Raw genomic sequence first — 15,498 nt, forward strand, 5'->3', positions numbered from 1 at the left:
GGTTCAAACCCGCCGCCCTCAGTATATGGGGCTGGTGCCCTACTCACTGAGCCACAGGCACGGCCCACTGGTTGAGTTTTCAACATGGCAGTGGAGACTGAGGACAAAGAAGTGGGTGATCCATTCAGGATAGCAGCTTAGAGCCTAGGAGGGACCTGCCACAAAGGGGGCAGCTATGTGGGAGAAGATGCTCTGTGAAGAGACTAATACCTGGCTGCACAGTGGGAATAGTGGGTGAGATATTATGCCCTCTGCTGAGACCAGGACCTCTTTTCTTTAGTACTCAGATGAAGACTGTTCCTTTCCCACCCTGACCCCATCACAAGTCTGTGGCAAGTCCCTTTTCCTTCCTGTTCCAGCCTCCCTGGGGCATTGTGCCTGGCCCTGGTTAACTGCCCCAAAGCTTCCTGCCAGAGGCTCCCACTGAGACCACTGGTTGGCTTTGCCCCATGTAACCCTTAATGATGGCTGAGGGAAGGGCCCTCCATGGACACATCGGGAACCGCCTACGATGGGAAGGAGCTTCATTGGATACTCTCCCCAAAGAACCTGTTCAATCTCAGACTAAACTGGATCTGGGTACCTAATGTCACAACTCTTCTCCAACCTCTACTGATTCACACAAACTACTTTTTTCACACTCTCTCTCTTTTTGGATGGAGGCTCACTTTATTTGCCCAGGCTAGAGTGCCGTGGCATTGGCGTGGCTCACAGGAACCTCAAACTCCTGGCCTCAAGTGATCCTCCTGCCTCAGCCTCCTGAGTAGCTGTGACTAACGGCACCTTACACAACACCTGCTAACTTTTGTATTTTTAGTAGAGATGGGGGTCTTGCTTTTGCTCAGGCTGGTCTTAAACTCCTGAGCTCAAGCAATTCTCCCACCCTGGCCTCCCAGAGTGCTAGAGTTACAGATATGAGCCACTGTGCCTAGCCCACACAAACTACTTTATTTATTTACTTTTTTGAGACAGAGCCTCAAAGCTGTCACCCTAGATAACGTGCCATGGCATCCCAGCTCACAGCAACCTCCAACTCCTGGGCTCAAGCAATTCTCCTGCCTTGGCCTCCCAAGTACCTGGGACTACAGGCAGCTGCCACAATGCCTGGCAATTTTTTTTTTTTTTTTTTGTTGCAGCCGTCATTGTTGTTTGGTGGGCCCAGGCTGGATTTGAACCTGCCAGCTCAGGTGTATGTGGCTGGCGCCTTAGCCGCTTGAGCCACAGGTACCGAGCCCCACACAAACTACTTTTAAATCTTAAAAATGAAATGGAAGCCTCCCAAGTAGGTGAGACTACAGGTATGTGCCACCACGCCCAGCTGGATCCCTTGAGCTCAGCAGTTCAAGACAAGCCTGAGCAAGAGTTTTTTTGCTACTAAAACTAGAAAAATTAGCCAGGTGTTATGGCAGGCACCTGTAGTCTCAGCTACTCAGGAGGCTGAGGCAAAAGGATCTCTTGACCCCAGGAATTTGAGGTTCCTGGAGGTTGCTGTGAGCTATGACACTGTGGTACTCTGCCCAGGGCGACGGAGTGAGACCCTGTGTCAAATAAATAAATAAATGAAAACACAATAAGTAAGGAACAGCCTTTCCTGTGTCTGTGTGAACCTGTGCCCTGAGTAGGTACTGAGAAGGGACAGTCTCAGACTGAAAGGTATTCGGGCCTTCAGTTGCATTAGTAATGCCAAATCCCCACATTCTCTGTTACCTGGAAATTTTTATTCTGATTTGTGTCAAATGTTATAGTCACACATTTCCTTGATTGCCAATGAAGTTGAGCATCTTTTAAATATGATTACCAGCCATTTACATTTCTGAATCAAACATGAACTGCTTATTCATATTCTTTGCTCATTTCCTTCTGGGACAGAGCATGAGCTATTGTCCATATTTTCCTTATGTCCAGCAAGGCCAGCAATGTAAAAATGATGGATTTGACTACTCAAAATTGAAGATTCATTTACTCTTCTCTATCAGAGGACCACCCTCCCACCCTCACCCCAGGGTTCATGGAGGGATCACAGACAGGGAGAAGATATCTGCAACATCTAAAACTGATGAGGGATTTTTGTCTGGAATAAAACATCAGAGAACCCAATGGAAAAATAAGCAAGTGCTTCAGCTGGGTAGTTTGCAGAGGTGGGATCCCAGTTGGTCAATAAATACAATTAGAAACAATCACACTGGCATCAGTTAAGTACAAAAAGGACAATGATAAGATGTCATCAGCTAACCTGCTAAACAGCAATGACCAAAAAATAGCCGGGCGTTGTGGCGGGTGCCTGTAGTCCCAGCTACCTGGGAGGCTGAGGCAAGAGAATAGCTTAAGCCCAAGAGTTTGAGGTTGCTGTGAGTTTTGACACCATGGCATTCTACTGAGGGCGATATAGTCTCTGTCAAAAAAACAAAAAAAAAGAAAGCCATTACCTAAGATGGGGGAAATATGTAAGGTCTACCATAATTTTAGTAGTCAGAGATTCAGAAGAAAGGCCTGAGTGTTTCACTGCTCGTTGTTTTGGTTACAAGCGAGATTTTTCTTTTTTTTTTTAGAGACAGAGTTTCACTTTGTCACCCTCGGTAGAGTGCCATTGCGTCACAGCTCACAGAAACCTCCAGCTCTTGGGCTTAGGTGATGCTCTTGCCTCAGCCTCCCTAGTAGCTGGGACTACAGGCGCCCGCCACAATGCCCGGCTATATTTTTGTTGCAGTTTGGCCCGGGCCGGGTTTGACCCCGCCACCCTCGGTATATGGGGCCGGCGCCCTACTCACTGAGCCGCTACAGGCGCCTCCTCAAGAGATTTTCTGCCTTTTGGGGACCTCTTCCCAACCCCGAAAGCCGCTGCCCTGTCAGACCTTGCTCAGACCTCGCCTTTGCCCTTCTGCGCTGGCCTCCTCTGGGCTGCTGGGGAGCCAACGCGCGCACTTCCTCCTGTGCTACCCCGGGCGTCTTTGCTAAACAAGTTAGTAAGAGAGCTTTACCGGGTTAAGGACAGAACCCTTTCGGGATCCAAGCCCCTGTGCAATTGTCGCTCGCCTCTACGCGTAGCCTGTTCGTCTGCAGCATGCGGCGGTGGTCTTCGAGTCAGCTCAACGCTTTGTTGCGGGAGCAAGTTCCGGAGCCTGATCCTGCGCGTCCTCCGCCGGTGACGTCTCACACGTGCTCCCAGGCTCCGGTCAGGCTCCGAACCGGTGCTCAAGACTTAACAAAAAATACAAATTGCCGCCCTACCCAGCCACAGTTGCGGCGCATCCCATGGCTCCTGCTTTCTTAGCAAGCCGACGAGGGGCGGGGCCGACGGCTCCGCGACGTGCAGACGTCAGGCCCGGCGGTGGGCGGGGTCGCGGCCCCGGCGTTCGCTTGCTCCGCTTCTCTGTCTTTTCAGCCTCCACGGCCTTCTCAGCCTTCTTCTCAGGCTGCTCGGCCTCGACTCCTCTCGGCCCCTGGCAGCCCCGCCACCCACCGCCTGTAGCTCGCCGCTGGCCCTCGGCGCCCTCCCCAGGCCGCGTAGCCGCCATGGGCCCGCGTCCACCGCGCCGCCCAGCCAAGGGCAGTTGAGGCGCGGAGCGAAGATGGGCGAGGGCGGAGCAGGGCCCGAGAGCCAGCCGGAGCAGTCCGGGCGTCCCGCGCGCGCCCGCCCGCGCCGCCGCGGGGATGCCCGCGCCCGCCGTCGCGCTCTGAGCGCCTTTGTCTGCCGCCCGCACTGCCCGCCGCACCACTAGCCTCGCGGGCCCGCGCCGGGCCGCGGGAGCGCCCGTGAACATGGAGTCGGGCCGGCCGGCCTTACCCCGGGGCCCCGAGCCCCGCGGGCATTGCAGCCGCACGGAGCCGCCGGAGCCGCGGGCCGGCGGGCCGGATGGGCTGGAGGCCGCCGAACAAACACCAGGCCCCTCAGAGTTGCATCTTGGAGCGCCCGCCGCGGGCGCGGAGCCTCCGGAGTGTGACGACCTGGTGCCCGAATCCGGCGCGGATTCCAAGGCGCGCCGGTGCGCGGAGCCGGCCCCGGGACTGGAGGAGCGGCCGCAGGACTCCGGGCCTCCCGCCCCGCCGCCCTGCACCAGTCCCGGCCCACGGGGGCTGGACGCGGACTCCGACTTGCCCAGCCCTGGGGCTTCTGGCCTCTTGCCTAACCAGGGCGTCTGCCCAAACGCCGACCCCCTCCCGGTATTGCAGCTTCCAGAACTCGACCCATTTTTCTCCTGGACTGAAGAGCCCGAGGATTATGCCCCCGCGAGTCGCCAGGAGAGCCTGTCTTTCCGCGTGCAGGTTTCCAGTCACTGCTACCAAGTGAGGGGCGAGGTCGACTTCTTCCCGTCCTTCCAGTCGCCCTCGGTGGGCGAGCCGGCGCTGGAATTGGGCCCGGGGCACCCGTGCCAGCCCTCGGACTTCAGCCAGACTCACCCGCTCCCGAGCGAACCCGCGGGGGGTCAGGAGGACGGCTCCCGGCTTCGAGCCGTGTTCGACGCCCTGGACGGGGACGGAGACGGCTTCGTTCGCATCGAGGACTTCGTCCAGTTTGCCACAGTCTACGGGGCAGAGCAGGTAGCTAGGCGCGTCGGGGCTGCTGGGGCCGGGGGACAGGCCTCGTGTGGTCCTGAAAGGCATGGCTAAGACCAAGGGGTCCCGCTTTTATTTTTTAACCGCTTCTTGGATTCTGGTTGAATTTCACTGAAGCCCCTATCCACCTTAAGAGGAGGTTCAGTGCTAAGGAGTCATTTCCGTCCTCTTCCCTTATCGCCACACCAGCTGGGTCTTTCCTAAACCGAGGTCAGCTCCTGGCCTGGGTACCTTCTCCTGGATTGCCTGATATAAGCGCCGCTGAATGAAGAGGGGCCCAGGTGTCATCTATCCAAGTTAAGCTGACCACAAGCTGCACGGTCCCCTTGAAACCATTCTAATAGACGCCTATTTTGAGTAGTTACTTTGTTGTGTATGACTGACAGTTTTTCTACCTAGCGTTTGTCTTTTATTGTTGGGAGAAAGTGAATACTTATCCAAGGTCCTAGGAATTAAACATTTTTTACTTTGGTACCTTCAGTGAAAAGGGAAGGGAATGAGCCTTGGAGCTCTGTGGCAGATAAAAATACAGAATCTAGCAGAACTGCACTGGGGCCACCTCCACTCTTGTAGGAGAGGTGAAACGCATAGACAGGCTACAGTGCAGTGTAGCAGGGGTCCCACTTGGTCCCCAGGGTGCCAGCTGCTCAGGAGGGAGGGGGGCCCCAGGATCCAGTCCTTCTTGTCTATCAATAAAGTGTAAGTGGAGATCACAGCAGGGTGTATTCTTCTAATAACAAGGTTAGACATCAAATAATATCAGTGCTCACTTTTAAATATCTCAGTAGTAGAAAATCCCTAAAATGCTGGTCTAATTTTTATATTTTGTTGACTTTTCACACTTGTAGATGTTTGTTAGGTGGATGTTTAAGTACATATGCATATTTAAGCCAAGAGGTTTGTAAGAACAGAGATAAAATTGACACAGCACTCTTCAGATGTTATAAAAATAAGAACCTTTATAAGGGGGCCAGGTTTGGTGGCTCACACCTAAAATCCTAGTATTCTGGGAAGTGGATGTGGGAAATCCCTTGAGTTCAGGAGTTAAAGACCAGCCTGAGTAAGAGTGAAACCCCCATCTCTACTAAAAATAGAAAAAATAGCTGGGCATGGTGGGGGATGCCTGTAGTCTACTCAGGGTAACAGAGTGAGACTCTGTCTCAAAAAAAAAAAAGAAGGCCGAGTGTGGTGGCTCATGCCTATAATCCCAGCACTCTGGGAGGCCTAGGTGGGTGGATTGCCTGAGCTCACCTGAGTGAGCTTGCCTGGAGGTTCGAGACCAGAGTGAGCAAGAGTGAGACCCCTGTCTCTAAAAATAGCCAGGTGTTGTCTCTGGTGCCTATAGTCCCGACAGCTACTTGGGAGGCTGAGACAAGAGAATTGCTGGAGCCCAAGACTTGGAGGTTGCTGTGAGTCATGATAACCGCACTCTACCGAGGGCGACAAGATAAAACTGCCCCCCAAAAAAGAAAAAGAAAAAATACATAAAGGATCCATTTGCCCTCTTGATAATTTATAGTATTCATTGAGCAGTGGGTATGTAAAGAACTGGCTCCCAGGATGGGCATGGTGGCTTATGCCTGTAATCCTAGCCCTCTGGGAAGCCGAGGCAGCTGGATTGCTTGAGATCCTGAGTGTGAGACTCCATCTGTACTAAAAATAGAAAAACTGAAGCAAGATTGCTTGAGCCCGAGTTGGAGGTTGCTGTGAGCTATGACGCCACAGCGCTCTACTCAGGGTGACAGCTTGAGACTCTGTCTCAAAAACAAACAAACAAAACCCCCCAAACCTGGATTCTAATAAATATGAGTCCCTTTCTGAATTTATAGTCTTAGGTTATGTGCACATAGGTACCTGCAGGGCATCCTGTGATGCTCACGTGATTAGCTATGGTTGGAAGATATTGCCAGGATGAGTCTTCCACCTCTTAGTCTACTGAGCAGGGAGATAAGTGACTGATAATTTCTTGGGTGGTTAGCTTGAACTGTGCTTGCTGGTCAGCTTTTTTTTTTTGAGACAGAGTCTCACTCAGTCACCCTGGTGTTGAGTGCTGTGCCATCATAGCTCACAGAAACCTCAAACTCTTGGGCTTAAACAATTCTCTTATCTCAGCCTCCCAAGTAGCTGGGACTACAGGTGCCTGCCACAAGGCCCAGCTATTTTTTTTTTTTTTTTTTTTTTGAGACAGAGTCTCACTATGTTGCCCTCAGTAGAGCCCTTTGGCATCACAGCTCACAGCAACCTCCAACTCGTTTTTTTTTTTTTTTTTTGAGACAGAATCCCAATCTCTTGCCCTGGGTAGAGTACCATGGCGTCACAGCTCACAGCAACATCAAACTCTTGGGCTAAAGCGATTCTCTTGCCTAAGCTTTCCAAGTAGCTGGGACTATAGGTGCCCGCCACAATGCCCGGCTATTTTTTTGGTTGTAATTGTCATTGTTGTTTGGCAGGCCCGGGTTGGATTCGAACCCGCCCGCTCTGGTGTATGTGGCTGGCGCCCTAGCCGCTTGAGCTACAGGCACCAAGCCAACCTTCACCTTTTGGGCTTAAGTGATTATCTTGCCTCAGCTTCCCAAGTGGGTGGGACTACAGGCACCTGACACAGTGCCCAGCTATTTTTTTGTTGCAGTTGTCATTGTTGTTAGCTGACCCAGCCGGGATTGAACCTGCCAGCTTGGGTGTATGTGGCCGGCACCTTATCCACTGAGCCATTGGCACCACCCCCAGCTATTTTTTTTAGAGAGTGTCTTGCTCTTGCTCAGGCTGGTCTCGAAACTACTAAGCTCAGGCAGTCTACCTGCCTTGGCCTCCCAGAGTGCTGTGATTACAGGCATGAGCCACCATGCCCAGTCCTATGGTTTTTATTTTTTTATTATTTTATTTATTTTTTAATTTTTTTGAGACAGAGCCTCAAGCTGTTACCCTGGGTAGAGTGCTGTGACATCATAGCTCATAGCAACCTCCAACTCCTGGGCTCAAGCAATTCTCCTGCCTCCACCTCCCAAGTAGCTGGGACTACAGGCACCTGCCACAACACCTGGCTATTTTTTGGTTGCAGCTGTCGTTGTTTGGCGGCCCAGGATGGATTCTAACCTGCCAGCTCAGGTATATGTGGCTGGTATCTTAGCTGCTTGAGCCACAGGTGCCAAGCCTTTTTTAATTTTTAAATTGAGACAGTCTCACTCTGTCTCCCTGGGTAGGATGCCATGGTGTCATCATAGCTCAGCAGGAACGTCAAACTTTTTTTTTTTTTAATTGAGACGGTCTCATTTTGTTACCCTCAGTAGAGTGCTCATTGTAGCTCACAGCAACCTCAAACTCCTGGGCTCAAGCGATTCTCTTGCCTCAGCCTTCTGAGTAGCTGGGACTACAGGTGCCTGCCTCAACTGCTGGCTATTTTTTTTTTTTTTTTCTTTAGCAGACCCGGGCCGTGTTTGAACCCACCAACCCTGGAACACGTACCCGGCGACCTAACCACTGAGCTACGGGCACCCAACCATACCTCAATTTTTTTTTTTTTTGAGATAGAGTCTCACTATCTATGTTATGTCGCCCTCAGTAGAGTGTCATGGTGTCACAGCTCACAGCAACCTCAAACTCTTGGGCTGAAGTGATTCTCTTGGCTCAGCCTCCCAAGTATCTGGGAATACAGGCCCCCCCACCACAATGTCTGGCTATTTTTTTGTTGTAGACACCGTTGTTGTTTGGCAGGACTGGGCTGGGTTCAAACCCACCAGCCCCAGTGTAAGTGGCTGGTGCCCTAGCCCCTGAGCTATAGGCGCTGAGCCACAGGCAGTATTTTTTTAAAACATGAATTTATATATGTATTTTTATATGTATATTTTTATATTAAAAAATCATGTTTGAAAATATATATAGTGTCATCGCTCATAGCAACATCAAACTGTTGGGGTCAAGCGATCTTGCCTCAACCTCCCAAGTAGTTGGGATTATAGGTGCTCATCACTTTGCCCAGCTAGTTTTTCTGTTTTTATTTTATTTTATTTTTTCAGACAGAGTCTCATTTGGTCACTCTCGGTAGAGTGCCATGGTGTCTTATCTCACAGCAACCTCAAACTCTTGGGCTGAAGTGATTCTCTTGCATTAGATTCCCAAGTACCTGGGACTATAGGCACCCAGATTTTTTTAGAGACGGGGTCTTGCTCTTTCTCAGGCTGGTCTTGAACCCGTGAGCTCAGGTAATCCACCTGCCTCAGCCTACCAGAGTGCTAGGATTATAGGTGTGAGCCACCGTGCCTGCCTCGTTTTTTTTCTTTTCTTTTTCTTTCTTTCTTTCTTTTTTTTTTTTTTTGAGACAGAGTCTCACTATGTTGCCGTTGGTAGGGTGCCTTGACATCATAGCCTCACAGCAACCTCTGTCTCTTGGGCTTACGTGATTCTCTTGCCTCAGCCTCCCAAATAGCTGGGACTACAGGCACCCACCACAATGCCTGGCTATTTTTGTTGTCATTGTTTAGTAGGCCTGGGCTGGGTTTGAACCCACCATCCCTGGTGCATGTGACCATCACCCGAACCGCTGAGCTTCGGGCACCAAGCCCAGTTTTTCTATTTTTATTATTTATTTTTTAATTTTTTTTTTCTGAGACAGAATCTCACTATGTTGCCTTCGGTAGAGTGCCGTGGCATCACAGCTCACAGGAACCGCAAACTCTTGGGCTTAAGTGATTCTCTTGCCTCAGCCTCCCAGGTAGCTGAGACTATAGGTGCCTGCCACAACGCCCTGCTATTTTTTGGTTGTAGTTGTCATTTGGCCGGCCCAGGCTGGATTTGAACCCAGCAGCTGCGGTGTATGTGGCTGGCGCCCTGGCCACTGAGCTACAGGCACTAAGCCAGTTTTTCTTTTTCTTTCTTTTTTTTTTTTTGAGACAGAGCTTCAATCTGTTGCCCTGGATAGGGTGCTGTGGCATCACAGCTCACAGCAGCCTCAAACTCTTGGGGTTAAGTGAGTTTCCTGCCTCAGCCTCCCAAGTAGCTGGGACACTAGGCGCCTGCCACAATGCCCAGCTATTTTGTTGTAGTTGTCATTGTTGTTTAGCAGGCCCAGGCTAGGTTTGAACCCAGCAGTTCAGGTGTATGTGGCCAGTACCCTACTCACTGAGCTATGGGTACCGAGCCAGATTATGTGAATTTTTATTTTCTTTCTTTATTTTTTATTAAATCATAGCTGTGTACATTAATGTGATCATGGGGCACCATACACTAGTTTCATAGACTGTTTGACAGATTTTCATCACACTGGTTAACATAGCCTTCCTGGCATTTTCTTAGCTTTTGTGCTAAGACATTTACATTCCACATTTACTAAGTTTCACATATACCCTTGTAAGATGCACTGCAGGTGTAATCCCACCAATCCCCCTCCCTCTGCCCACCTCCCCCCGGATTATGTGAATTTTTAATAGAAGCAGCTCCCATTTATAATACAGATGGCTTTTGTGTCCCTTAGCAATGTCATAATGTGTATGGATCGCCTTACATCATCTGGTAATAGATCAGGTGTGGTGTAATATAACACAGGGTTATGTTAGCTGGAAGCAGATGGAAGGATAAAGAGGACTATAGCGGAGGGGTTTTTTTTTTTGATCATTACCCTCGGTAGAGTGCTGTTGTGTTAGAGCTCACAGCAACCTCAAACTCTTGGGCTCAAGTGATTCTCTTGTCTCAGCCTTCCAAGTAGCTGGGACTACAGGCGCCCACCACAATGCCTGGCTATTTTTTATAGGCGGAGTCTCACTGGCTCCAGCTGGTCTTCAACTTCTGAGCTCAAACAATCCACCAGCCTCAGCCTCTCAGAATGCTGGGATTATAGGTGTAGGCCACTATGCCCAGGGAGGTTTTTGTTCATATCTTCTTGAAACAGGATTTATAGTTGGATGTTTCTAGGCATTAGTTAGAATAAGTTATTTTTAAGGCTTTCTTCCATCTCTGAAGATTGACATGACCTCTTCATACTTAGGGGAGTCATGCTTTTGTATTCACCACATACCCATCATAAAGCAGAGATTGTAAAATAAATTCTTAGAGTGTTGTGGGAAAGGATTGGTTCCTTTATTTTTAAAGAGTTATATCAAACTGAAAATGTCACTTCTCTGTAGACAGTCAGATACAGTTCATTGGGAAAAGGATTTTTCTTTTTATTTGCTTTTCAGTAGAAGGCTGGTTTAGTAGTAAATATGTGAGACCTTTTGTTTGGGGAAAAAAGCAAAGAACTACAATCATGAAGATTGTCTTCACATTTTATTTTGAAAGTTACTTAAGCATTTACATTTAAATAGTCACTGATTCTTTCCAGAGAATCCTACAGAATTGAAGCCCAGAGTAAACCTTCAGTAACCTTGGTGGGCACGATACGTCTTTTTTGATACTTGCAGAAGTAGGTTGCTAAAGAAAGTATTGATGAGGCTGGGCACGGTGGTGGCGGCTCATTCCTATAATCCAAGCACTCTGGGTGGCTGAGGCCAGCAGATTGCCTGAGCTTAGGAGTTTGGTACCATTCTGACCTAGAGCAAGACCTCTTCTCTAAAAATAGCCAGGCATTGTGGTGGGCACCTGTAGTCTCAGTTACTCAGGAGACTAAGGCATGAGAATCGTTTGAGTCCAAGAGTGTGAGATTGCTGTGAGCTATGACACCATGGCACTCTACCTACCGAGGGCAACAAAGTGAGACTCAGTCTCAAAAAAAAAAAGTATTGGGCGGCGCCTGTGGCTCAAAGGAGTAGGGTGTCAGCACCATATGCTGGAGGTGGTGGTTCAAACCCAGCCCCTGCCAAAAAAAACTGCAAAAAAAAAGTATCGATGCTCAGAAGACCTCCAAGCTGTTCATTCCTGCATCTCTACTGATGGGCAGTAGGAAGTTCTTAGAGGTTTTAGGCTGCACCTTTTATTTGTTTCAGTGTCATTTCCAGTCTCTCTCCTGTCCTTGAATTGGAGTGTAGCTTAGCATGTGTGAATGAGAGCGGCGTATGTTTGTGTGTGCATGGTGTGTGTGGGTGATATATGTGTGTGCAGGAGCAGGTATGTGTGTGTCAGAATACAATTTATTTTTTGAGATGGAGTCTCATGTTGCTGCCCTGGTTAGAGTGCTGTGGCATCATCAGAGCTCACAGCAACCTTAAACTCATGGACTGAAGTGATCCTCTTGCCTCAGCCTCCCTACAGCTACCCGGCTATTTTTTTTTTTTTGTAGTTTTTGGCCGAGGCTGGGTTTGAACCCACCACCTCCAGCATATGGGACTGGCGCCCTATCCCTTTGAGCCACAGGCGCCACCTGTTACCCGGCTATTTTTAGAGACAGGGTCTTGCTCTTGTTCAGCCTGGTGTTGAACTCCTGAACTGAAGCAATCTACCCTCCTCAGCCTCCAGAGTGCTAGGATTACAGGTATGAGCTACCATGCCAGGCCTACTTATACATTTAAATGTAAATTGAAATGTATGTAATATATGCTTCATTATATGTAAATTTTATAATTCCCACGTATGTTGCTTTGAATCTTCCTTTTGACATAAGATATATATAATATATATATATATATTTTTTTTTTTTTTGAGACAGTCTCACTGTCTCCCTCAGTAGAGTGCGTGGCTTCACAGCTCACAGCAACTTCCACCCACCACAACGCCTGGCTATTTTTTGTTGCAGTTGTCGTTGTTTAGCTGGCCTGGGCCGCGTTCAAACCTGCCAGCTTTGGTGTTTGTGGCTGGCCCAAGAACCACTGTGCCACAGGTGCTGAGCCCCATAAGATTTTCTTGATACAAATATTTGTACATATTTATGGGGTGCATGTGCTATTTTGTTACATGGGTATAACAATCAGGGTATTTGGGGTATCTGCCACCTTTAGTATCATTCCTATGTGTTAGGAACATTTCAAGTCTTTTCTTATAGCTATTTTGAAATACATTGTTAACTTTGTTCACCCTGCTCTGCTACCAACATTAGACCTTATTTCTTCTAACTGTATGTTTGTGCCCATTAGCTAACCCTTCTGTATAATACCCCTCCTCTCAATCACTTTCCAGCCTCTGGTATCTATCATTGTGTTCTCTACCTCCATGAGATCTACTTTTGTAGTAGCTCCCACATAGGACTGAGAACATGTGATGCTTCATTTGTCTTTCCTGGTTTCTTTTTCTTTCTTTCTTTTTTTTTTTTGTAAGTGTAAATTGGATTATTTTTTAATTTTAATTTAATTTTATTATTATTATTATTTTTTTTTTTTTTTGCAGCTTTTGGCCAGGGTTGGGTTTGAACCCGCCACCTCCGGCATATGGGGCCGGCACCCTACCCCTTTGAGCCACAGGTGCTGCCCCCTAGTTTCTTTTTCCTTTTCTTTTCTTTCTTTCTTTCTTTTTTTTTTTGTGAGACAGAGTCTTACTCTGTTGCCCTAGGTGGAGTGCTGTGACATTGTACTTCACAGCAAACTCAAACTCTTGGGCTCAAGAGTCATCCTCTTGCCTCAGTGTCCCGAGTAGATGGGAATAGAAGCCAGCTACTGGTCACCATGCTGCTCTTTTTCTTTTTTTCTTTCTTTTTTTTTTTTTTTTGAGACAGAGCCTCAAGCTCTACGGTCATCCTGGGTAGAGTGCTGTGGCATCACAGCTCACAGCAACCTTCAACTCTTGGGCTCAAGTGATTCTCCTGCCTCAGCTTTCCAAGTAGCTGGGACTATAGGCGCCTGCCACAATGCCTGGCTATTTTTTGGTTACAGCCGTCAGTGTTGTTTGGTGGGTCCGGGCTGGATTCGAACCTGCCAGCTCAGGTGTATGTGGCTGGCGCCTTAGCCGCTTGAGCCACAGGCGCTGAGCCTGGTCTTTTCCTTCTTTTCCTTTTCCTTTTCCTTTTCCCTTCCCCTTCCTTTCCTTCCTCTTCCTTTCCTTTCCTTTCGTTTTTCCTTTTTCCTTCCCTTCACCTTTGCTTAACGAAGTCTCTCTATGTTGCCCTCAGTAGAATGCCATAGTGTCACAGTTCACAGCAACCTCTGACTCTTGGACTTAAGCAATTCTCTTGCCTCAGCCTCCCAAGTAGCTGGGACTATAGTCGCCCACCGCAATGCCTGGCTATTTTTTGTTGCAGTTGTCATTGTTGTTTTAACTGGCCTAGGCTGGATTTGAACCTGCCAGCTCCAGTGTACGTGGCTGGTGCCCTAGCTGCTAAGCTACAGACCCCGAGCCTTGAGACAGATTCTTAACTCTTGCCCTGGGTAGAGTGCCATGGGATCATCATATCTCATAGCAACTCAATCTCGGTCTCAAGTGATCCTCTTGCATTAGCCTCTCCAGTAGTTGGGACTATAGGCACTCACCACAACCCAAATACCCGGCTAGTTTTTCTTTTCCCCTTTTTTTTTTTTTTTTGAGACAGAGTCTCACTCTGTCACCCCGGGTGGAGTGCCGTGGTGTCACATAGCTCACAGCAGCCTCAAACTGTTGGGCTCAAGTGATCCTCTTGCCTCAGCCTCCTGAGTAGCTGGGATTAACAGGTGCATATCTGCCATCATGCCTGGCTATATTAATTAGTAGAGACAGGGTCTCACTTTTACTCAAGATGTTCTTAAATTCCTACGCTCAGGAGATCCACCTACCTTCAGTGATTTTGAGGCAATAGAGTCACTTGAGCCCAAGAGTTTAAGGTTACTGTTAGCTATGATGCCATGGCACTCTGCCCAGTGGGGCAGAATGAGACTCTGTCTCAAAACAGACAAAAAGATGTGAACTTTGCTGTTTATATTTTTGTTTGGGGTTTATCAGTGTAGTTGTTAAGAGGATTTTATGATCCATTCTTTTTTCATTTGACATAATCTGATTTCTCTTTTATTAAGTTCAACCAGTTTAAAGGCTTGAAAATCTGGTTCTAAATGATATGGTACCTGTTGGCTGAGGTTTTTTATAGGTGGTTTCTGTGCTTAGAGGAGGAATTGTCCAGTACATTGTGAAGATCTTTCTTGCCATAAATCATTGGGTCAGTAAACAAGACAATGTATTTAGGGGCATTTTATCAATCTTTGGTGTAGATTAGATCAGTTGGCCTGCCAATGACCCATTGGTTGCGTCACAATAATTCTACATTGATTAGAGAGATAAACATTTTTTCTGAAAACTTACTAAAGTACCTTTAAAAACTTAAGCTACATTGAACAGTTTGATGAGAATATTTCAGATTGTATATGAAACCAGCACATTATACCCCTTGATTGCACAAATTACACAGCTATGATTTAACAATAAAAAAAAAAAAAACTTAAGTCAATGAGAGCATTTTTCTAACTTTACAGTTTTTTTGTTTTTTTTCTGGCCGGGGCTGGGTTTGAACCCGCCACCCACTCCGTTGAGCCATAGGCGCTGCCCGCATTTTTCTAACTTTAAAGGTAGAAAATAGAAAGGGAGCAGCTGGAGAGATCTGAGCAGAGGATTGTCAGTTTCCTAGTTCTCCTCTGCTGTTTATGGTGTATGTCTCAAGATTTTATCAGTGGAGGGACCTCAGAACTTATAGGTAGTAAGGTACTTGAGGACACAGGGCTTTGGTCCATGGTTCAGGTCTACTCCATACTAATTTTTTATTCATTTTATTTTGAGACAGAGTGTCACTTTATGGCCTCATCTAGAGTGCTGTGATATTATCATAGCTCTCTGCAACCTAAAACTCTTTAGCTCAAGTGCTTCTCCTTCCTCAGCCTCCTGAGTACCTTGGATGCCACAGCACTCTACCAAAGGTGATGTAGTGAAACTCTGTCTCAAAAAAAAAAAAAGTTTTTGTGAACGATGATGATGCCAAGGCACTCTACCCAGGGTGACAGAGTAATATTCTCTGCCCCTCCCCCACAAAACCCAAACATTAAATGTAAAGGACATTATTGGAACAATTGTGAAATTTTGAATATAGACTGAATATTTGATAATATCAATGTAAATTTTTGGGGTGTCGTC

At 47.8% G+C, this 15,498-nt stretch overlaps 1 protein-coding gene across 6 annotated transcripts in view; it reads left to right on the forward strand.

The window, feature by feature from the left end:
- The first annotated feature begins 3,413 nt into the window (after positions 1-3,413).
- RAB11FIP3 (RAB11 family interacting protein 3) overlaps positions 3,414-15,498 on the forward strand; it is a 94,630-nt gene continuing 82,545 nt past the window's right edge. For all 6 annotated transcript variants that reach the window (XM_053556902.1, XM_053556903.1, XM_053556904.1 and 3 more), the window contains exon 1: positions 3,414-4,539. In XM_053556902.1, the coding sequence (XP_053412877.1) occupies positions 3,760-4,539 (780 nt within the window). In that variant the 5' untranslated portion in view covers positions 3,414-3,759. The remainder of the gene's footprint in view (positions 4,540-15,498) is intronic.

Source organism: Nycticebus coucang, chromosome 12 (assembly GCF_027406575.1).
Source record: "Nycticebus coucang isolate mNycCou1 chromosome 12, mNycCou1.pri, whole genome shotgun sequence".
Lineage (NCBI taxonomy): Eukaryota > Metazoa > Chordata > Mammalia > Primates > Lorisidae > Nycticebus > Nycticebus coucang.